General features: G+C 37.2%; 1 protein-coding gene across 8 annotated transcripts in view; it reads left to right on the top strand.

Annotated features, from left to right (window-relative positions):
• The window catches only part of KDM6A (lysine demethylase 6A), a 223,006-nt gene that overhangs the window by 173,818 nt on the left and 23,964 nt on the right, over positions 1-25,224 (top strand). For all 8 annotated transcript variants that reach the window (XM_026713584.2, XM_026713582.2, XM_087937691.1 and 5 more), the window contains 6 exons: positions 5,112-5,241; positions 5,944-6,049; positions 6,277-6,482; positions 12,955-13,019; positions 17,203-17,277; positions 19,968-20,116. In XM_026713584.2, coding sequence (XP_026569369.1) covers positions 5,112-5,241; positions 5,944-6,049; positions 6,277-6,482; positions 12,955-13,019; positions 17,203-17,277; positions 19,968-20,116 — 731 coding nt within the window. The remainder of the gene's footprint in view (positions 1-5,111; positions 5,242-5,943; positions 6,050-6,276; positions 6,483-12,954; positions 13,020-17,202; positions 17,278-19,967; positions 20,117-25,224) is intronic.

The following is a 25,224-nucleotide window of genomic DNA, read 5'->3' as shown; positions in this document are numbered from 1 at the left end:
AGGTACAAAAATTCAGAAGTGATTTATCTTGGTTTTATATTTTCCGCATCTCAAAAACCTGGCATTTTAACAAGGGTGTATGAAGACTTTTTATATCCACTTCAAATATGGTAAATGTTCATATTCTCCTCTGCCCCACTGAAATCATTGGGAAAGGATTGGTTTTATTTAATTTGAAGGAGTCTCCTCTCCCAACATGCCTTCCCTGCATAGAGCTACGCACAAAGTATACGTTTTGTTCCTGTTCTTTTTATCCTGGGCCACACTTCAGGGTTTATGGTTCACTTTTACAGAGATTGCTGTATTTTTTTCTGTCTTCTTGGCATCTAAAGGATTGTTAGTGGTGTTGAACAGCAATAAATTTAACTGCTGTAGAGATTACATTAGAAACAAGGAATTGGTTGCCTTGTTTATTCAGGAGAACAGAGCAACTTAAAAGTATTTGAGTTGAAAATAACTCCTTGTAGCTATGTGAGCCTGCTCTTTTGTTCCCTAAAAGAACAGAATTGCATGGCTAAAAGGTTGAAGAAAAAAAGCACTGTAATTCTTTATGGAAAAATAGAAGTTTTATATTCTGTATATTAAACTCTGTTTTAACTATGTATATTTTCACAATTCTTTCTAATTTAATATTTTGGGACAAAATATTACTAAACATCATTTTTAATTGCAGACACTAATCTAAATTTTAATATTGAAATTTAGCATTATCACTAAAGATTTAAAACTTTCTGTTTTTGAAGTAAGAATTTTTTTTAAATAATTGAACAGCTATCATAAAAAATTAAAAATTTCTGTTTTTCCCACATCCACCACTCTGGAGTAGGAAATATTTTATTTGGTTTTATATTTTGGTAACATTAACATTTCTCAAATTTTTAAATTTCTAATCATGTGGGGAGTTTTCCTTCTATTAATATAATAGAAAAAATGAAAAATGACAGAAAAAAGAAATCTAAAAAAGAAAAATATAGAGCACGTATTGACACATACACACACAAAGTTCTGTATAAGATTTCAATGAACAGTAGCAATAATTCATTATACTTTTCCATAATAATCTGTTTCAGTTTTTGTTTGTAAATTGCTAAAATATTTGTGCAAAAAATAGGGTATAGGCTTTGTTCAGATCTGGATTTCCATGTAATAGGAATATATTTTTAAAAATGATTCATAATATTGCATCTTGATCTCAAAGCTAGCTAACGTATTTAATAGTTTCCTCCCAAGATGATAATTTCTCCTTTTTTGACTAAATCTGTGAAGAAGACTCTATTGAAGTTTCTGCTAATGTAGGGATAAGGTTTAAAGTTGGAGGTATAACTCTGCCTTTCTTTGAACCAATTCTAGGCTTTGGGAACATCTTTTTGTGGATTATAGGATTTGCAGCATTTTCAACTTTTAATAATTGTCATGATTGGTCTGTAAGATTTTATTATAAGAAATAATTCTTGGAATTATTGTGGAATTATTTTCATAAACCCAAAGAGTATTTGGGTTAATTTTTTTTCAAAGAGTAGCCAATCATAACACATCCTGCCTTTAACAACATAAGGAAGTTTCTAAATTGTTATAAATAAAGATAGGAATAAAGAGTCCCTCTGAGGCAGTTCAGAAGTATAAAATATAAATAATAAAATAAATAAAAAACATTCCATTCTTTCAAAAGAAACAATCAATGCATGCAAATATTGGAGTTTTTTAGATTTGGCATTATGTATTCATGATCAAAATTTAAATATCTCCAGTAACTATAATGTTGCATTCTTACTACTGCATAGCCCATACTGCAAACTATAGGGCACATTAGAGCTTTCTGTAACACTTAGAACAAGCTCATACTTGCACCTTCTCTGCATATATTTTAATAGGCAGTCTCAGTTTTCTCTCTATTTTATTCTAAATATCTTTATGACAATGAGGGAGTAGGGCAGTGAGAGGATTACTATAGGAGCTCAGTTGTGAATCAAGGAAAGGAATGAACTCTTGAATATAAATGTGGGTGAATAATGTAATGGTTGAAAACATAAAAGATGTTTGAAAATAAGTAGCAGTCCCAAGAAACATTGACTATATTTCATTCTTGTGAATCTTTGAATAGGATCTTCTATGTCAGCACTCTATCAGTGCCTTTGTTGCTTAGCAACAAAATTTTTAATAGTCCGGATTGGCATCATAACCCAAAAACCATGTGAGTCATTAAGCAAGGACCTTCCGTGACTACGACTTCTGACTTCCTGTCAGCTTCCCCATTGACTTAACTTGTGGGAAGTTGGTATACAACATCAAAAGTTGCAGTCACGTGACCATGGTTTACTGTGATGTAATCATGAGCTAGGGGCTGAGTGTCTAGATCATGATTGCATTGGCCAGAAATGTGAGAACTGGTTATAAGGTCCATTCATTCAGGACCATTGTAACTTTGAATGGTCTCTGAACGATATGTCATAACCCACAGACTATCTGTAAAGGATTACTCTGGGATTTTGCTCTGATATTTTATCCTCCTAAGGTTTTTATTTTTGTATTAAAAAAACTGTTTTATAAATTCTTCACAATTGAATCATATTTTATTTCATTTCTCTTCAGTAGCTATTTAAGTTTATTTTAGATTTTACTGTACAATTAGTTATAAAGTTCTGTTGTATGAAATGTCCATCTGTGGAGAAGTATAGAAATATAGCAAATAAATATAGAAATGTTCATATATTTATATGAATATATTTCTTCAAAACAATTATATTAAAGAGCATAGCTCAGTAGAGTACACAGTAGAGTGCTGTATATTAAAATAATTTACTGTAAACATATTGCAAGTGATAAACCATGTAGGAGTAAGAAATATAATAGAAAATTATTGAAGCATAAATTATAAATTACTGATAAATTATTGAAGCATATTAAATAAGAAATTGTTGAAATTGAGAATACAACTTGTTATACAAATACAATTGTATTATGTTGCTGAGTTCTGTTATAAGTTAGAGAAATCTACCAACAAAACCACAATATAAACTTCCCAGAAACACTATTGTAAGATCTGGGAATGGTTGAGGAGAACAGGCATCACATATATCTCTGAGGTGAAGCTGTGCCAGAGGGTAGGGGTAGCAACAGGGAAAGGATGTTTCCTCAGTCATACAAGGTGACAAAGTTAAATTGAGGGTACCTGGAACACACCCACTCTGCCTGAATATGCCAGGTGAACAGAACTCTGGAAGCCGATGGTCCATCAGATAACTAGGCCTTACACCATGAAGGGTTTTATAGGTAACAACCAGCACCTTCAATTGCACCCATAAGTGAATTTGCAGCCAATGCAACTTGTGAAGCAATGATGACATATAGACATAATGAGAAGTGCCCATTACTGAGAGCCAGTTTAGTCTAGTGATTTAAGGCAGCAAGGTAGAAACCAGGAGATTATGAATTCTAGTCCCACCTTATGCATTAAAGTCAGCCAGGTGACTTTGGGCCAGTCACTCTCTCTACTCACAGTGCCAGATGACAAGTTGGTCAGTCAATTTCTGCCACAATCAATGGATCAACATCTGGTTGATCCAAAAATTTGATCCTACGCATGGGAAAATTAAGGGGGAAAATGCCCATTACTCATGCTGCTGCATTTTATGCCAACTACGTCTTCCAGATGATCTGCAAGGACAGTCTCATGCATAACATATTGCAATAATCCAGAGGCTCTTCTGGTCACACTGTTCCTGCCCATCAAAAACAGTAGCATATTAGTCTCTAATAAGGAAGTTACATCCCATGAAAGATCTGTGCTCAAACAAGAAACTCTATATCATTTCAGAAAAACAATTGTGCAATCTCTTCTTAAAAGATTAAAAGAGGAGAGGAGAGAGAGTTGGGTGGAGAATTTTCCCCTCAAGTAAGGGATCACAGATGGAGTCACTCCCCTTCCCGTCAACACAAACTGGAAACCACTCCAGCACAATTCTTCCCACTCTCAGCCCTTGCAGTTGTTACAAGACTATATTGTGGTCAACAGCATTGAAAGGATGGATGCACCATCTCCACACCCTAGGATGGCCAAAGATAATTGACAGGCATGTCTTCATAATACACCCCAGTCTGAAACCCAATTAAAATGGTTTGGGATAATTAATTTCCCTTAAGATCCTGTGTAACTGCCATCTGGGCACCTTTTCCACAACTTGAATCTGGTAGGCATTTTTTAAATTATATGTAACAGGAAAACTTAATTAACTTGCAGTCAAATTATTACTTATGAAAATATACTATTCCTTAAAATATTTAAAAATATTTTCCAAGTTTCATAAAGTATTTTAAAAGATAAAATTGAATAATTTAAAGTTGACAATTGTTCCCGTTTCATTGATAAAGTGTTATTTTTATGTAATTTGCAAAATATTGTATCTTTTTTAATTATAATAACAGTGCTTCTTAAGATGAGGTTATTGACTTAGACATGATGGGTCTATGACAATTCACCACAGCCATGACCAACCTGCCACAGCCAACTCAACATGGCCAACTTGCCACAGCCATCTTGCCACAGGACAACTCATTGCGGGACAAGAGTTACACTAATATCAAATATATGGTGGAATATAATCATTAAAGAAAGAACGCAAAAGGAGAGATAGAATGAGATTTGAATGGCAAAAATGAAAATAATTTTTATTTTATTTTAAATAGAATTGTTAAATTGTCTTACAACGAGTTGTCTTGTGGTGAGTTGGCCACAGCAAGTTGGCTGTGGCAAGGTATCACATTCCCGGTCATGACATCCTTTATTCACAAGTGTAAATCTGTGTCTGAGTATTATTCATGGTATTTGTACCTTTTCACACGTGTGGATAAAAAGGGTGTTCTCTGTAAATGATCACAATTTATTTTCTTGTTAAGTCTTTTTTCTGCTTTGTAGCTCTCAGCTTTTATGTGTTATCTTGATGTTGCAAACTGAGGAGGGATAAAGAATGCCTTTCTAATATTGAAGCCCTTCATTAAATATACGAAGGATATATTTTTCCAAGCTTAATAATGATTTCTACAATTTGTAATAAGAGTAATACTTGGTCTTTATTTTTGTGTGTTTATCAGGTTTTAACTATTTTGTTTCTTAGGAATTTGGGGAAAAATGGCCTATCAAACAGTAGCATTTTATTGGATAAATGTCCTCCTCCAAAACCACCACCACCTCCATATCCTCCCTTGCCAAAGGATAAGCTGAATCCACCTACACCTAGTATTTATGTACGTATTGTCTAGAGATAGTTGTGAAAAGTATGACAATGCTTATTAAAAGCAAAATCTAGTTTAAGGTATCCAAATATTTTTTCAATTATCTGTGATTTTTGCAACTTATTAGTATATATAGTACAGAGAGCTACTCTATTTCATGTTTTCCAAAACAATAAGACTTCCACTGTCATCCTAGTATTTCATTTCAAATAGATTTCAAAAGTGGTTTATTCAATAACCAGACTGCTATTTAAAAAACATTCTATACAGAAACCAATTTACCACACTTCTTTCAGGAAAGCTTACACACATGTGTCATTTTAAGATATTAATTAGGAAAATAGAGTTACAGTAAAAAGAAATATTATACTTGTAAATATTATATATAGATATTCTGTATAAAAGTTATCATATAGACCTATTTATTTCTATATGGTTCCAAGTATAATAATGTTTATTATTTCTTAGACACCTTAAAAACTCCAGCTACATTTGTTGTATTATTATGCAATTTTTATAAGCACTCTGAACATCTAGCTGATTATACCTTTCTTTGAAGATTATTGTTGCACTGTTTTTAATGCATTAAATGACCATTTTTATGATTGAATATTAATATCATGAAATCATCCTTGTAATATAATCAAAAGACTAAATTTATATTTTGAAATAACAATGACATTTAAATTACAGTGTTAGTTTCTATTTTTGTAGCTGGAAAATAAGCGTGATGCTTTCTTCCCACCTTTACACCAATTTTGTACAAATCCAAACAATCCTGTTACTGTAATACGTGGCCTTGCTGGAGCTCTTAAATTAGGTAAGTTTGATATATAAAAATTAAATTTGAGGCGGAGCAAGGGAGACAGATTTTATTTTTATGCTAAAGAGATATATCCAAATGTTATTATATTTTAAAACAGCATTTGCTTTGGTTGTGAATAATGCAATATTTTTTTGTAATCTCTGTTGGTAATGTCTATAACTTTTTCTACTATTGTGTTATGAAAACTTTTCCTTTCATTAAACACATTTCCTATTTCTTAGATCTGGGACTCTTCTCTACCAAAACTTTGGTAGAAGCTAATAATGAACACTTGGTTGAAGTAAGGACACAATTATTGCAACCATTAGATGAAAACTGGGATTCTACTGGAACAAAAAAAATATGGCATTGTGAAAGCAGTAAATCTCAGTTTACAATTGCTAAATATGCACAATACCAGGCCTCCTCATTCCAGGAATCCTTAAGGGTAGGTACACCATTTTTGTATTGACTGAAGGTTATTAATTTTTTTGTGGTGAAGATCTAGAAAAATACGAGAATACAGAAATGTATAATAATATTTAAGCAAAATGAAGAATACACACATATGTTGTATTTGTTAAGCATAAATAATTTTTAAGCTTAAATTAAAAATGAGCTTAATTTAAATATATTTTTCTGTATTTTCATGGTTGCTTTTATTTAAAATACAGATTTTCACATTTTGTATTGATATTTGTTATATTTTTCACTGCATTCTGTTGCTTTAATGCATTTAGAGGAATACTTGAAATTTTCCAAAAACATTTAGCATATTTGAAGTGGCCTCATATTTAAATTTAATATTAAGCAACCGCAATACAAATGAAGTTGAAATTTATTTATACAAAATTATTTTTAAAAAGGAACAAATTAATGTTTGTATTAAAAGAAAAGAAAATGCTTAAATCAGGAAAATAAACCCTCTTGAAATATGAGAATTGATATTGTGGGTAATGACATTTTTCAATTATGTAGTGGTAGTAACTATTTCAGATGAGGGAATGTGGATTAATGATTGCTGGTTAGCTACTATGTCATGTTCAGGCCTTGGTTTTTAATATGTGCAGCCCTAAATAGACCTGATAAATCATCGAGAACACTAGAGGAGTGATCTACTGCAAAGATATCCAACCTTTCCAGCTTTGCGGACCCTCTTGGGGGAGAGAAGGGAATGGTTCCATGCAAGCTCATTACTTGCGCAAATGGGCTGCGCACCTGCTCACGTGGGCTTGCCCATCACTTCTTATGGCCTGGTTCTGAATGGACCACAGGCTGGTAGTGGACTGTGACTGGGCCTGGGGTGTGTGGACCCCTGATCTATGGTATTTGCTAAGATTGATTGCCATATTTACAGAAATTCCATGATTTACAACCATGCATTTAGTGACCATTCAAAGTTAAAACAGCACTGAAAAAAGGAACTTAAGACTGGTCCTTGGACATATGACCGCTGCAGCATTTGCTTAACTAACAATCATGGATGAAAAAGTTGTAGAATTGGATACAATTTAACAACCGCCTTGCTTAATAATGGAAATTCTGGTCTGAAATGATAGTTGTAAGTCAAGGACCATTCTAGACTCTTAGGGAAGGCTTCCTTAATATCTGTAATCTGGAAAGCTTTCTTCCCTGAAATAAATTTATTGTTACAACTTTTGAAAACCTTTCTGTTCACTTGGGTTTTCAGTATATTATCTATAAATGACTATTTTGCTTTTTGTTTTTTATTCATTTCCTCTATTTTTTTAATGGATATGTTTTTATATCATTTTGACATATGCTTTTGTTTAGGAAGTAGCATAGAAATATAATAAATAAAATAGTAAAGAATGTAAAGAGATCTAGTATATTGTGGGCTATATAAAAGATGGTGTTAAAATAATGTTATGGATTGTTCGTACTTAGGTGTATAAACCTTCCACTTACGCTGGGCATGAGGATGGGGAGCTGGGGTTGTGATGACTAAGTTAAGGAGAACTGGAGCAACGCAGCATCCTCAGATAAGCTTTCAGAAGGATCAGGGAGGCAGAGCTACCTAGCAATTTGGAGGAAATCGGGAGTTGGCTGGATTTGTAGGCTCAGAGCTGCTGTTTTTGTCTAACATGGTAATTGGCTAAAGTGGTAGTGGAAATCTCAGATGAGCTGGTTCTCCAGGACATTGCATACCAGCTTTTAGCAGTGGCCTTGGCTCAGCTACTCAGCGCTTGATGATTTTAGAGAAAATGCAAACTCTGGTGTGCTACTTCCAAGCAGCAGTAGCAGCAAAGACTGATCTACAGTCAGACTTGTGGGCTGTTGGATTATGTTCGCAGCCAGATGAGGCTATTTCTATATTTTCTGGTAATGCTGATCTCTGAGTTTGGCACAGAATGGCAGCAGGAGCAGGCAGGAGAGTTTTAAGGGACACTGGCCTGTGTTGTAACTGTTCAGATTAGCCAGCTAGAACTGCAGCCATTTTTTTGCTTCATCTTTTCTGCCAGTTGTATACAACTTGCCAGCCAGCTGAAGCAATTACATAACTGGAGTCCTGTTTCATCTGAAGTTTTGATCTGTCTCTCCAGTGCCATTTGGAGAGTTTCTGGTTTTGACAATGTTATGGGTTAGGGATGTTCTTTGGGCTACTATTACTGTTTTTCCCTGCATAACAGAAGACTTGCAAAAATGTGTTCTGTGTTAACCTTGCCTTGTAGGCTATGGTTCTTCTATCCCAGATGACAGCAGGGCAGGTTGTGTGGAGTAATTTATTGCTTGATGTATAAGAGATGGAAAGAGAGATGTGATAGCCTAAACTAAGACACAGGAGAAGGCAGAAGGCTTCCCATTCCAATACTGGTCAGTCCTTAAAGGTGGATTAGAATGTTGGGATCCTATGGCTTGTGGGTGGAGCATTTTGGGCTGAGAGAGTCTCGGGGGGCAGATGTAGGCAAGGGTGGTAACAGGCAAAAGGAGAGATGGTAGAAAATGGAGGTTGGCAAGTTTCACGAAGCTGGCCTCAAGCTTTAGTGTTAGCATTGCCTTCCAATTCACCATGCTCTGATCCAAAGCCTGGTAATCATCCAGCTGCCACTACTTAATATAGGCTCAGCCTATAGTAAGGCTTTCCTCATTCACAATTAAATTGTGGGTGAGAGAGCTGACTTTGTTTGCATTATTCAAACCTGTTGGCTGGGCCTGGTGGAGGAGGTTCCCCTCTTTGAGATTTGCCCGGCTGGGTTTCTTGTGTGGCATCTTCCACAAATTCAGGGTTTGGTCACCTGTCTTTTAAATCCCTATTCTTTCTGGTTCATTAAGGTCTGTTTGGAAGATAGCAGGTGGTGAGCCTATGATGTGGTGGTAAATGGTTCTCTATGAGAGAGAGCAGTTTTATCTGCCTTGAAGGAGGCAATTGTCCACCCCCTGCTTAAGAGATCATCACTGGACTTTGAACATATCGTTCTGGACCAGCTCAGGATTAGGAGTGGGAGGCAGTGTATGGCCTGAGGAAAGTAAGAACAACAGGACAAATTGCTCAAAATAGGTTTTTTGTTGCTGTTTGCATAAAGATAGGAATCTTGTCAGATTAAATACACTCTGTATATCTATCAGACAAATGCTGTGAAGAATTACCGAAGAACTTTTCTTCCTGCATACCAACAACTCAATGCTGATTTTTCGCTTCATTCCTCCCCCTTGCAATGCAGTTCAAGATTCCACCATGGGCAACATGTTTCCCCTTCTTGACTCTAGGTCCACTCATTGTTGATCAGAAGAGAGAGATTGAGCCTGAAGCCTTTGCTTGGTACAGTCTCCCCAATTCTATTTAACATCTACATGAAGCTGTTGGGCAATGTCATACTTGAAAAAAGCTAAACTACCAAAAGTGCCTGAAGAATTTAAAAATAGAATAATGATGAAGGCAATAAAAAGACAAAAGAACAATAAGTTCCCAGGACCGGATGGATTACCTGCAGAAGTTTAAAAATATTTACAGGACACAATGTTGTTAGTTGCGAAGTTGTGTCCAACCCATAGTTACCCCATGGACAATGTTCCTCCAGGCCTTCCTGTCTTCTACCATCTCCTGGAGTGCATTTAAGCTCACGCCAACTGCTTCAGCCACCTCATTCTCTGTCGTTCCCTTCTTCTTTTGCCCTCAACAGGACATGCTAAGTTTGTCAATGCTAGAAGTTTATAATGGGGTACTGCTAATAGCTAGGATACCAAATACCTGGACAGAAGCAAATATAACTAATTCCGAAAGGAGATTCAGATTTGACATAGATAAAGAACTACAGGCCTATATCACTATTAAATGTAGATTATAAAATATTCGCATCAATAATGTCAGAAAGGCTAAAAAGATTCTTGAATGAATTTATTCACCCAGACCAAAATGGATTTTTACCAAAATGACAAAAACAATATAAGATTCATCCTAGACATGTTGGGAGTATTATGAAATCCACTCTGAAAAACAAATGACGCTGATCTTTTTAGACGTGCAGAAAGCCTTCGACAACATAAATTGGCAATTCATGTTACAACAACTATACTGTATGGATTTTGGTGAGAAGTTCATAAACATGATTAAGACAATTTATCATAAACAAATGGCAAAGGTAATAATTAATGGGGACTATATGGAGAACTTCATAAAAAAAAGGCACAAGACAAGGACGTTCATTGTCCCCATTACTATTTATATTAACATTGGAAGTGCTCAACAGAAACATCAGACAAGATCCAGAAATAAAAGACATAGAAATAAAAAGAGAAACAAATATAAATTACAAGCATTTGCAGATGACCTGGTATTTATTGTAGAAGAACCATTGAAAACAAGCTCCAAGTTAATGAAAAGGGTAGAAGAATATGGAGAAGTGGCAGGACTGAAAATAAATAAGGAAAAAACTCAAGTAATAGTTAAAAATCTCACAGAGAAACAGAAAAGTGAATTGACCAAAAAAATATCTGCAGGTAGTAAAAAAAGTAAAGTACCTAGGAATATACTTAACAGCAAGCTGTGTAACAATCAAAGAAGACAACTATACAAGGTTAATACAAAAAATTAAATTAGATTTGGACAAATGAAAGAATTTGCTATTGTCAATGGTAGGAAGAATTGCAACTATAAAAACGAATATCTTACCAAAGTTACTTTTCTTGTTACAAACAATTCTAATAAAACTAGAGAAAAAATATTTTGAAGAGTTAAATATAATAATTTTGAAATATATCTGGCAAGGCAAAAAAGCAAGAATAAGATTGAAAATGCTGCAAGAAGCTAAAAGCCATGGGTTTTTGGACTACCAGATTGAGAGTTTTATTACCAAGCATCTTTACTAACATGGGTGAAAGAATGGATAATGCTTAGACCCAGAAATTATTATTCTTAGAAGGCCACAACCTTCAATTGGGATGGCACGCTTTTTTGTGGTACGACAAGAATAAAATACATAGATACTTTCAAAGACACTATGTAAGGAATGCCTTACTTGTAATGTGGGAAAAAGTTAAAGCAAAAATCTATATGAAAATACCAGTTTAGCTATCAACAATGGAAGCATTTATCCATCCAAACATAGTAAATCTGGAAAAAATGTAATATAAAAAGACATTTTGAATATAGAAGGGGAACTTAAAACTGAACAAGAACTGCAAAAACAAGGTATAGACCTAGATTAGTGGCTACGTTGCAAATACAATCAAGGGTATGAGAAAGACAGTGAGGCATATGGTTTTTATAAGGAACAGCATTTGACCAAATAATTAGTGACAGATGAAAGGTTAATAAAGAAAATATATAGCTTTTTATTAAAAATGGAAGATGAACAGGTGAAAAAAAATGATAGTATGGGCAAAATTTTTTGGATATATTATAGAATTAGATAAATGGCAAAAACTTTGGAATAGAAACTATAAATTGACAGTGGCAACTGCATATAAAGAAAACTTATGTAAAATGTTTTATAGGTGGCATTTGCCACCAGCAAGACTGACAAAAATGTTAAAAATATGTCTGCCAAATGTTGGAAATGTAACCAGATACTGGGCACATATTATCATACATGGTGGACATGTGCAGAGGCAAAAAAATACTGGATGAAAATACATAGATGGTTCAAAAAAATGTAAAAGCAATACATAGATTATAACCCAGAAATATTTTTGTTAGGCATAGTACCAGAAAAATACCAAAAAAGGAGAATATGTACTTCATATTACATATCTTGACAGCAGCAAGAATTGTATATGCACAGCATTGGAAAAATGAGGAATCACCCATAAAAAAGATGTAATTAAAAAAAAACTAGATTGTGCAGAAATGGATAGGTTGACATTAAAAATAAAAGATAAAGAAGATACAGAATACTTTCAAACATGGGATTTATTTTATCAATGGTTGGACAATAGAAGTAAACATTAGAAATTGGAAAAATACTATTATGTATGTTGTATGTTTAATATAATTATATTATGTACTATTATGTAAGCAAACGAACCCAGACAATTCGCTGTTCATAAAGTACTTACGTATGTTAAGGAAAATATATAAATAAATTGTTTTTTAAAAAAAGATTCCACCACAGACATCATGTTTCCTCTCCTTGACTCTGGGTCCATTCATTATTCATCAGAAGAGAGAGATTGAGCCTGAAGCCTTTGCTTGGTACAGTCTCCCCAATTCTGTTTAACGTCTATATGAAGCTGTTGGGCAAAGTCATCCACTGGCATGGAGTACAGTATCATCAGTATGCCAGTGATAATCAGTTGTACATCTCTATCCTGGGCTGACCATGTGATACTTCCCAATGCCTGGAGACAATGAGGGTTTGGATGAGCTTATCTTAGAAATATTTATAGGCACTTTACCTTGTACATATACTGTATATTTGTGGTAACTATAAAAATTGTATTAAATTATATGACATTTGCAGGAGGAAAATGAAAAAAAGAGTCATCATAAGGACCATTCAGATAGTGAGTCAACATCTTCTGATAAGTGAGTATACAGAACATTTTACTCTGTTTAATTTCTTTCTCTTATCATACTAATTGCCTTTGTATATTCTGCTTCTTCTGTGTGTGATTATGTTGCTACAACTTACTACAAGTGCACTCAAGTATATAAAATAGTTTTCATATTGCTGAAGTCATGTAAAAAAAAAAGATATCAATGAAACTGCTTGGGAAAGCGGTGCCTCATAAATGTTTTAAATGGTCCACATCTAAGGCTGACAGTGTTCTGGCCCGAATGGCCATCACAAAGTTGTGGAAGGAGGGAGGGAGGGAGGAATGAGAAGCAGGGAGGCAAGGAAGGAAGGAGATGGGATTGAGAAGGAGGGAGGCAGGGAAGGAAGGAGATGGGAATGAAAAGCAGGGGAGGGAGGAAAGGAGGAAGGAAGGAAGGAAGGAAGAAGAGATTGGAATGAAACGGAGAGAGGATCTGAGAGAAGTCCTACCTTAGCACTTGGCTACCAGCAACCCTGCTGCCCTTTCACCATCCTCTTGTCCCCTCCTCCTGGCCTCTCCTGGTGGTCTCCCATCTATCACTGAGGATGTTTTAGTTACAAAGCCGAGTCTCCTCGCATGGAGAGGTAGTGGAACTCCCTCTGACCTATGCACTTTGCCCTCCTGCACCCATCATGAGCTACCCATCATGAGCTACCTGGCCAAGGAGAGCGAGCACAGCAGCAGCACCCTTGAGGAGGTTCTTCCAAGTCCAACTTTTGCCTTGACTGATCTCTGGAGAGGAGGAGGGGGTGGCGGGGAGCTTCATGAGAGAAGGCTGTCCCAAGGAGCCAGCATCCTTACCACACACAATTGGAAACGGGGATTCCCTTTTGAGAAGGGCCAGTCTCACTCGTGCAGGACCAGGGAACACTGCTACCCTTCCTCCTCCTTTTGTTCTCCAGAGATCTGTTAAGGCAGAAGTTGGACTCGGAGGAAACTGCTTCCTGCAAACTTTCTTTTTGTTTAAGAACAAGTTTTATTAATTTTTGAAGACAAACAAAACATAAAACATAAAAGTATAAAACCTCCTTTCTAAGAACTACTTATAAATTTTAACAAGGCAAATAAAGCATTATTTTTTAAAACATAGTTCCATATTATCACATTTCCATTTACACATATATATCTTTTCCAAATTTCTCATTATTTCTCCCTTCACTTTTGTTCAATTATATTTCTTTCTATCAAAGTTTTAGTAATTCTCAATCAGTCATAAGCACACAAAATACATAACCTAAAGCAAAATATTAAAAAAAAAACCTCCTTAGTTGTCATTTATACATGTCTTTTCCCAATTTCTCTCCCTTTGGTTTCATTCCTCCAAGGTTTTATTAGTTTACAATCAAACATAACTAATCAACACACAAAACATAAAACATAGAACTTCTTTTGAAAAGTGGCTTAGCCCCGGGTTACATCTTTTTTGACAGACCTAAATCAAATTCATGCTCACCTTATATACCCTTCATATCTTATTAACCATTTTATATTTTCTATATAACTTCTCCCATCTTTTCACTCTCTTAATTATGTTTTATTTATTTCATCTATTTCAAAATCATTATGCTTATATCTTTTGTCCGTTCTTTACCAATCATCTATTTATCTCTTCTCTTTAACAAAAAATTTCCCCTGTAATCACTTTTAAAGTATGACGCCTTCCCCTAAAGTAAAACTTAAAAGAATACATAATTTCCATCCTGATTCTGCTTAGTACATTCTACATATTAAATCTTAAAATAAAAGAATAGTAAACTTATAGTATAGTTAAATGTATAATTTCCATTCTAATTCTGATAAGTACATTGTTTTAGAATAAGAAAATAAAATACTAAGGTTATAATAACATTAAGACAATAACAAATTAAACTATAACTAAGCATTAATCATTTTACATATTCTCCTTAATATTTTATTAAATATTAACATCTATCATTATTAAACATTAATATTTTATTAAATATTCCAATAAACTATTTCAAATGCAAATACTACAATACTATCTTACGCACCCTTGCAGAATCTTCTTTAATTATGCACTATCCATCATCCTTCATCTCTAAAAAAAAAATTTCTTTTTGAAATCTTGTTCTAGCCCATGGCTTTTTTTTTCTTTTTCCCTCCCTTTCTTCTCCAATCTGGTCTTTTTGCCCGCCCCCCCTCTCCTAGCCTCCCCCTTTTTAACTTCCCCTCTCTGTTGTAATTCTCTTTTCAATTGTTTTCTAACATTGTACCTTCTTTTCACCCTATTTTTCTTTTTCTTGGTTGTTTTATTAAATCTTAAATTCTCATTTTTCCTTCCTCTCTTCCCATTTTCTTTCTTAATCGAACTTTTTAGTCCATTAAAGATGGCTTCTTCCTTTTCTTCTTCTTCTTCTCCTTCTCCTTCCTCAAGTATTTGCTGGTACGTAGAAACCACCATTTCTAAAAATGGAAGGCAGCTCCCAAGGAATCCTTGCCATTTTGCTGTCTTTCTTTTAATTTTTCATATTCCATTTTTAGTTCATCAACAGATGGTGCCATTATAGATTTTTAAAAACAACCCAGATGCTTTCAATCTTAAAGTAATTTCCAAATGTCAAAGTTATCAAACAATCCAAACAAACAAAAATTATTTCCTCTTCTTCTCTTTACAGTTTTTCCTCCAGGGGCAAAATCCCAAATGTATTTTAAAAGCCGTATTACAATTAATTGATAGTCTTATAATCTTCAAGGCGTCTCCTCCAACAAAGTTTTTTTAAAAAAATTTTTAGTCCTCTCCTTCCCACTTGTAACGAAGAGCTTATTTTTACCTTTAAAAAGCAGGTTTTTCTGTGCTCCTTTGCTTTCTCCATAAGGAAGGGGAGTGAACTTTCCTTCAGCACTTTTGCCGATGTAACAAATTCTTTTGGAAACAAATGTATCAATCCAAAGTCAGGTTTCCAGGGTGTTTTAAAAGTAACTTAATGTCCCTGTTCAGCCAAGGAAACTTCTCCTTCTGGCTCTTCCTCCTGCACAATCTTATCCGGTTGAAGATTTCTTTGTGGCTGCCATTACTGACAGCCATTCCACTGCCTCAGGAAAAAGGAGTCTAGCCGGCTGGGGAAAGGGGGTGCGATATCCCCAGACCCCTGCCCGGATCTCCTCTGTCTTCCGCTGCCCCTTCAGGGCAGCGACAACCCCCAAATCCAGTTGGATCGGGGGTACCTCGGCGGCGAGCGCAGCAGGGACCCGCAGAGAAACGGATTCCTGCCACCGCCGAAGCCTTGCAACCGGAAGTTCATCCAAACTTTCTTGTCTGTGCTTCCACATGCAGCAATGTCACTCTCCACCTCCTGCTTTGTTGGGAGAGGGCACAGACAGGAAACGCCAACAATGTCTGGGATTGGGAGAAGAACATCTCCTTTCACATGCTGTGTGCACACACACTATTCCAAGCTTGGAGACTTTTACCCACATCTGAGCTTACAAACTGCCAATCATGCCCAGACTTCGGGAGAAGGTCCTCTCCTTCCTCTGTGGATAAAAGTCCCCAAACTTGGAATGTGTGGTGTGTGTGCGTGTGCTTGGCTGCCAGCAGTTTGGGGAGGCGCAGAGCTTTTGGGGCACCGAGTTGTTCCCATGTTGAGTTAGCCAGTGCGATTTGTTTTGTCTCAACTCAGTCGTCCCAAGTCAGCCATGCTCAGTGAGTGGCGTTAAGCCAGCCATGCCTACCTATTCATGGTGAGGTCAACCATAATGCTGATCTGGCCCTCAATAACATTGAATTTGACACCCCTGCATTGGACCAAATGGCACCACTAGACCAAATACGTATAATTTTTCAGTTTGCAGTTCATTGGAGCATAAATAAATGCTTCATAACAATATAGCTGCTGATCTGGTAGTGGTATGAATATATATTTATTTCACTTAACAGAACCAATATCTATTAATTATCAATAGCTTGGTGAACATTTAAGCCAATTTAAATTTATGTGTTGCTAAAAATGCATAATCTCTGTTTTAATGCATTGCCTCATTGCATTCTTTGTCTGATTCAGGTTTTAAATTATTAAAACCTGTCTGACTTTTCAAATGTATGTATACTATAAGCTAGTACTCAAAGATTTTAAAATAATTTGTTTAAAATATTTTAAAATAAAAAAACTAAATATATTTATTGATGTCTTATTTTGTCTTTTAATTTACAGTTCTGGGAAGAGGAAAAGGGGACCTTTTAAAACTATCAAATTTGGGACCAGCGTTGATTTATCAGATGACAAGAAGTAAGTAAAGCCACATATACAATATTAAATTCTTTCCTTTCATTACCATTTTTTCCAAATTGTATTCCCAAGTATTTTTGGCTTCATTATTTTAAGCATTATGATTACTGTGGTGGTTAGTAGCATATTTTTTAAATAAAAAAATCTAATTAATTAAACAACAGCCCGTTTTGTACATCATTTGTTTCTAATATTATGTTGCAAATTCTGCTACAATTACAATTACTCAATGTAAGACAGTTTAGTTCAGACAGATTAAACACAAGGCCCTCGGGCCAGATCTAGCCAGCAATGTGGTTAAATCTCCACGGGGGCCCCCTGGAGACAGCAAAGGATTAGTGCCCAGCTGGCCAGGCACCAATCTACAGCTTGGTGGCGGCTATCCAAGCTGGAATGCAATCAGCCTCAGATCTGCAGGGCCGCCGTAGAGCCAGCGAGGAGACATCCCACCCCCTGGGTGCTCACACAGAAGGTGGTGAGCATGTGGGGTCTAATGTACCTGGTAACTGTCTTGCCCTGCCAGATGACTGAATTCTGAGCGCTTTCGTCCAGGATGCTAGGCCCCACAGGCTTGCCACCTCTGGTCTGAGGCAACGGGAGTGGCCCCTCGTTGGCTTCAGGATGGCCCTGGAGGTCATATCTAAGATAACCATGTTCTGACTCAGATGGCTGCTACCAAGTTGTAGATCAGCACCACGCCCATACCAACGCCTCCATGGGCCACCTGCTAGCATGGCGTTGCAGCATGTGAGGCTTCCTTTTCACCGGGACTGCCCCTGCCTCCACTCAGGAAAGCCACAACAGTCAGATGCATGGCCACTGGCAACTCTGCCAATCTCCCCCCGTCCCTTGCAAATGATATGTGAAACCTTGCCTTTCAAACAGGAGGGTAGATAAATGCTTGTCATTAGAAACATTTCCCTGCATTTATATTAGGCTGTCCTCTAAAAGACTTTTCTGACAAATACCGGTATGGCATCAACCATACTCCCTGTAATCTTATCCCACGTTTCATCTATCAATGGCACAGATTCAATCTTTCACAGCTGTGTGTGTCAGAATATGCAGGCAGCTGATAGTGCAGCAAGAAGAGCAGAGTGGGTGACTGGGAAGAGAGGCTTGTCTTTAATCTAACAAGAAATGCGGAAGGAAGGAAGGAGTTGTGAATGAGAAGGAGGAAGGCAGGAAAGAAAGGGGAGGAAGAAAGGAAGATGGCAATGAGAAGACAGGAAGGGAAGGGAGGAAGGAAGGAAGGAAGGAAGATGGGAATGAGAAGGATGAAGGCAGGGAAGAAGGAAGGAAAGCAATTGGAATGAGAGAGAGTGGGTCTGAGGGAACTTCTGCCTCAGCACTTAGCCATCAGCAGCTCTGCTCTCCTTTCGCCATCCCCTTGCCCCTCCTTCTGGCCTCTCCTGGTGGTCTCCCATACTATTGCTGATGATGCTTTGGTTACAAAGTCAGGTCTCCTTTCATGGAGAGGGAAAAAGCCTCCCTCTGACCCATGCGCTTTGCCCTCCTGCACCCACCATGAGCAACCTGACCAAAGAGAGCAAGCACAGCAGCAGCAGCCTTGAGGAGGAAGTAAGCACAGCTGTGCGCTCCCTCAGGGATGTGGGGCTGGGCTGCAGGGTCCCAGTGCCCCAGGATCTCAAGGACTGGGCTGGGTGCTTGCCCTCTGCTGCCCACTGTCTTGAGGTCCTCTGTGTGGCCTGAGAGAGACAGCAAGGCTCCACTGGTGGACTAGGCTTTGGCACTCACCCCGGTCTTGCCTTCCTCTGCTGGAGACCTCCGGATCCCCACTTCCAGCCTTGCCTGGCTACTCTCAAGAAGTGTTCTGACCCAAACCCTTTTCCAATAAAACAAACACGAACCAAAGGGAACAGAAACCTTTTAATGATTCTTACAAATCCCCAGTTAAAAGGCTGCTGCAAACTAATTAACCTTTGATAAGCACAAGCCTTGCCAAAACTCTGCGAGTCTGCCAGATAAGAAATATTTTATAACACTAGAGTCTTCAAATGCCAACTTATGATGTCCATGAGGCTGAAGTTTCAAAACGATTTTGCTTCCTATAAGAACGTCTGATTCACAGCTGGCTTTTACCATCTTGAAGGAGGGGCCATTACCTTGCAGCCTTACTCCCGTGTCTCCCGTGCTGCTGCAGCTCCTCTTTCCTACAAGTAACCCTCAATTAATATCTCAAATTCTCAGCTGATTATTCATTGTGGGTAATATTTATTAAATATATCAGGACAGTTTACATCAGTACCTGACAGTCTGAAGAATAAATATTATATCCCAACTGAGAGACTGAAGAGACAGTTATGCTTTTTTTTAGAGTTGATATAGGTAGATGATGACCTAAGAGAAGTAATAATTATTAATTAAATTGGATTTATATGTGTCTGAATTGTATGCTCATTTTGAATACCTGTTTTGGACAAGTTGCTTTAATACATTGTGACAACTTAATAATTTTCTCTTTCACTCACCTACATCATTCTCCCTTTCAAATGTCATTATTGCACTTGGTTGCTGTTAGTTTTCTCATGGGCTTCAATTGGTATGCTTAAGGTGCCTTTAGATTTTTACTGTAATTATATACAGCTATTAAAAACTTTTCAAGAAATAAAAATGCTTTGTGTTCCCCAAAATATTATATAACCAATTCATTTGCTATTTTGTAACAGATGGAAGCTACAGCTACATGAACTTACAAAGCTTCCTGCTTTTGTACGAGTAGTATCAGCAGGAAACCTTCTTAGTCATGTTGGTCATACAATCTTGGGAATGAATACCGTTCAGTTGTATATGAAAGTCCCAGGCAGCAGAACACCAGGTAGGTTATACAAAGTACATGCTTGATACATTTCAGGGATTGGAGGAGAAAACATTAGTAGAATGAATTTTGGCTTCACTTCAGAGAAATGATGATTGCATTGACACTAGAAGGGGATTCTATGGACAATGTCTTCATGACTAGACTTCATGACATAAGCAGTGCCCTGCTGGATTTGACTCTTATGCTGTTCTCACAGAAGCTAATCATTAATTTAATAATATATGTCCATCAGAGGCAGTCACACTGCCATTAAGGCTACTAACCATTGATTCCCCATAATTTCTATGAATTGGTCCAACATTTTTTAAAGTCAGCCAACTTGGTAGCATCTTGTAGATCTGACTTTGAAAGCTGAATTTTGTGTTGTGTTAAAAAAAAGTCCTTTTTTTCTGTCTAAGTTTTCCAAGTTTCTTTTTCATTGGGTAACCTCTTTTTCCAGTATTTTGGGAAAAGGAAAATAGCTTCTCCTTGTTTACTTTACCTACACCCACAATAGTCAAAATGGGTTCCCACATTATAGATTCTGTTTACATAATATACTGTAAATGTATTTATAAATGTATTACTGCAATATTAATTGTAATATTTTGTCCAAATAAATGTATCCCATGAAATCTATTCATTAATGACTTCTTTTTTTTTTGAAAAATTTATTTGGGTTTTCACAAAAAAAAACCCATGCAAATAAAACATCTTTTGTTGAAAACAGCATGATCCCAGGTTATCACTTCTTCATACAGACACAAACTCAATTTCATGCTCATTTTTGTGTTCTATTCCATATCTTATTCCTGTTTTACATTTTCTACATAGTTTTTCCCCTCTTTTAATTTTCTCAACTTTACTTTGATTATCTCATCTCAGTTCAAATCATTATATTGTACTGTTTCAATTTCATGTTATCTTTTCTCATTAAACAAATTTTCCCCTGTAGTTACTAATTGGAGTATGACACCTTTATATCTTCTAATTTTATCCATTCAACTCTTATTTAAGCTTCAATGTATACCTTTACATTCAATATAATACATAACTTCCAATCGAATTCTGCTTGGTACATTCTTAAAATATACACTATATTCTTTTAAAAAAGGTTTATTATATATATATATATATATATATATATATATATATATATATATATATATATATATATATATATATATATATTTGTATATGTAAATAAAGCACTCATTCCCCCCTTCCAATTCAATTCTATCATTAATATTCATTAAAATCTTAACATCTTCATTAATAATAGTTAAAATGTTCCCATCCTTTCCTAATTTAATTCTCTCATTCACTTTATTTCATTTATTTATTAACAAACATTCCACTAGATTACGATAAATATTTTAATCATATTTTCTAAAATTATTTCTATTTGTAATATAACAATACTATCTTATGTACCTTTGCAGAATCCCTTTTATAATTAAGTTTTCACCCATTGTCTCTAAACAGGTTTATACTTTCAATTCTTATACCTTTTCTCTATTTCTCTATATCTTGCTTCTGTTCTTTATAACTTCTTTTCCTTTCCTTCTTCCCCCTCTTCTTCTCCCTTCCCGTTTTACCTCCTTGTCTCTCTACTTCTAATTCTCTCTTCTGTAATCCCCTCTTCTATTGCTTTCTAATATTATACTTATTTTTCAAACTATTCTTCTTCTTTTTGGTTGTTTTATCAAATCTTAAACTTTTCATTCTCTTTCCTTTTTTTCCCCCACATAAAATTACTTGATCATTAAAGATGGCTTCTTCTTTGTCCCAATCTTCTTGTTCTGCAAGCATTTCTGGTTGTTTCTCATAGTTCCAGATCTCCATTTCTAAGAGTTGAAATACAAAGCCAAAAGAACCTCTCCCTTCTTGTGCATCTTCTTTGTACTTTTTAAGTTCCATTTTCAGTTCTTCTAAAAGTGGTGCCATTTTAAACACTTTTAAACAACCACCTGATTGATTTTAGTCATTTAAATGCAATAGCCAAAAATCCAAAGATCACCAAGTAATCCAAAGAACGTTTCTTCTTGCTTCTTTTTTCCACTTTCTCTTCCTGGGGTTTTATTATTTTGTTGCCAGGTTTCAGTTCAAATGTATCTTTTAGGAATCTTGTTGAGATTTCACTGTAAATTCCTTTTAATTCCAGGCAGTCTCCTCCATTTTTCCAGATCCTGCCCTTTTATTCTTTTTCTCTCCTTTCCTGCTTTTAAAAGCTTTTAGGTAACCAGAAACCTTTATTATCCCTTTGACATTTTATTTTCAGCTTAAATGCCTATTGATGTCAAAGTGGATTTTTTCAATTTCTTGCTTACGTCTCTTAGCTGTCAACCAAGTCCTTTCCCTTCCCTCTCTCCTTTGCTGCTTCAAAAATTCTTTGGGAACAATGTTATTTTTTTATATTTTAAATTCCAGGGTACCTTACGTTGTTACTTTTGCAGTTTAACCCGGTCAAGCAAAACTTTCTCTTCTTATCTTCCTCCTGCACATTCTTTTCCGGTCGAGTTCTTCTTTGAGGTGGCCATTTCTGACCACCGCTGCAACCGCCTTCGGGAAAGGGAGTAATGGCCAGCTGAGGAGGACAGATGCGGCTCTCCTCAACTCAACCCTGCTGGCAATCTCCCCCCTCTTCACCACCTCTACAGGGTGGCTTAGCCCCCAAACCAGCCGGCTCTAGCGGCGAGCACGGATTGAAACAGCGCACAATCACGGTTTCAGTCTGTCAGCGAAGAGACTCAAACCGGAAGTCCCTTAATGACTTCTATATGATTTGAAATGGTTCCTCGGGTGCCTCAAATTTAAAGATTGCTAAATTACACTATGCATAATTTTATACTTCAATTATGTCCCCATTCATTCATAAAGGACCGCTGTGGCACAGTGGTTAGAATGCAGTATTTCAGGCAACTTCTGTTGATCACCAGCTGCTAGCAGTTTGGCAGCTCGAGTCTCACCGGCTCAAGGTTGATTCAGCTTCCATCCTTCTGAGGTTGGTCAAATGAGGACCCAGATTGTTGGAGGCATTATGCTGGCTCTGTAAACTGCTTAGAAGAGGCTGTAAAGCACTGTGAAGCGGTATATAAGTCTAAGTGCTATTGCTATTTGCCTCATTAGACCAAATAGAACCGCACGTTGTCACCTACCTAACAGCAAAGTTGTTCCAATGCCTTAATCTTCTTAGCTCCACTCTGAACCTTCTCTATTTCCCCTATATCCTTTCAGAACTATGCAGCATTCCAAGTCCCATAGGACTATTAATTTTTCAGTGCCATTTCTTATTATCTCTAATATATTTTTGGCCTTTTCTACAGCAGATACACACCATTTTGGCATCAGTTTACTATTCTCCAAGGTTTCTTTCCTCACCAATCCTTGTAGCTCTGATCCCATTAGTTAGTGTTGTGACTCGGAGGTTTGAGCCTGCTCTGTTAGAAGACACAGACTTGAGCAATGAGGAAGAGGAGGATTAGGCCTTGAGGTTTGGGCCTGCTTTGCTGGAGGACACAGACTTGAGCCATGAGGAAGAGGAGGATTTGGCTCTGAGGTTTGAACCTGCTTTGCTGGAGGATTTGGAATTGCCTTCCTCCCCAGGACCTTCCTCCCTGGTTGTGCCTCAGGTGTCGGCAGATAATCAGGAGAGTGTAGCGGAGCCTCTGGCTGAGGATCAAACTGAGGAATGTTGGTTTGATGCGAGGCAACGACGCAGGCATAGGCGTGAGATGCAACGTAGAAGGAAAGGACAAATCGGACTGAGATGAGAGACTGACACGCCCCTCAGGGAATAAAAGTGGGTGTGTTAGCTCTGGATTCTCATTCGGGACAATTTGTTAATTTGGGATAGAAGCTTCGACAAATTCTGTGTGTGGCGTTTGCCTGTGATTTATGTTCTTGCTTCATTATCGGACTTGGCAGGCAGCTTGTGGGAGACTGCCAAGGACTTCTCCAGCCAAAGGAATTTAACCCTGTCGTTACTGGTCTTGTCTGCTTGTTTATATTCCTTTGGGAACTTGGACTCTCACCTCGTGGGCACAGGTGAGACATAACAAGTTTGTAAGAGTAAGTTTTGGCACCAAGCATAGAGGTATTGTTCTCTATCCAACCCCATTCAAAAAAACTTGGGGAAAGTTTAAGATTTGGGAGTGATTATGCATGACAAGATGTGGACTACAAATATTCCCCCTTCTGGCTGGACGTTCTTGAGAAGAGACATACATTAGAGGCTACCTTTTCCAATATCATGCTATTTTCTGAGAATGAATGCAGAGGACCAACTTAAGATTCCGCCACTATAAGAGGGCAAGGCATGTATCAAATGGGAAACCTTCTTTGTGGTTCTACACTATAGAATACACTGTTCTCCCTTCATTCTTGGGATTCAAGAAGGCATTAAAATGTTTCTTTTTAAACAGCTTTGGGGTGGGGGAGGTACCAAGTCATTGCCCCTGCACGTCCCCACCCCATGCCTCACCTGATTGTTCGATGGCAGCACTGCAGCAATTTGTCACATGGGTTGGGTTATAGAACCACCCCTACCCCATGCCTCGCCTGATCATTCAGTGGCAGTAATTCACTGCCCTGAATGGAATCATCACACTCTCCTGAAACCATGTGCAGAAAAATTAATCCCCTCTTACTGAATTGGAGTTTTGGTACAGCAATGGGCAGAGCCTTGGAACCTCAAGTGGGTTTCTTGCCTCTTTCCCATTGTAGGAGTAGTGGGGCCATGCCAGGCACCGAAGCACCACCGCCACAGTGGAGTCTACCTGCCACCCACTCACCCCACGTCAGCCATGCATACTGCAGCTGATCCAAGGCACACAGGCTGATGTCCTTACGGCGCCTCCCTCCCTCTGTCTCCTGTTACAGCTTGGTGGGGGACTGACACCTGCCTTGCCGCCTGTGCCTCTCCCCGGTTCTCCAGTCATGGCCATGCCAGCTTTCCTCTTCTAAAGATGAAGCAATCCGGCACACCGGGGGGGTACGCGATCCGAACATGCCGTGTGGCCGCCTGCCTCATTGTGACCATGGCCATGGGCAAACAAAAACAGATGATGAGAGAGTGGATGGACTCTTAACTAAGGCTTATTTTGGGGGGGGGGGTAGGGCTTACG

The sequence above is a fragment of the Pseudonaja textilis genome, chromosome 7 (genome assembly GCF_049901715.1).
Source record: "Pseudonaja textilis isolate UNSWEBS1 chromosome 7, rPseTex1.2, whole genome shotgun sequence".
Taxonomy (NCBI): Eukaryota; Metazoa; Chordata; class Lepidosauria; order Squamata; family Elapidae; genus Pseudonaja; species Pseudonaja textilis.
This window is presented reverse-complemented; position numbering and strand designations above follow the sequence as displayed.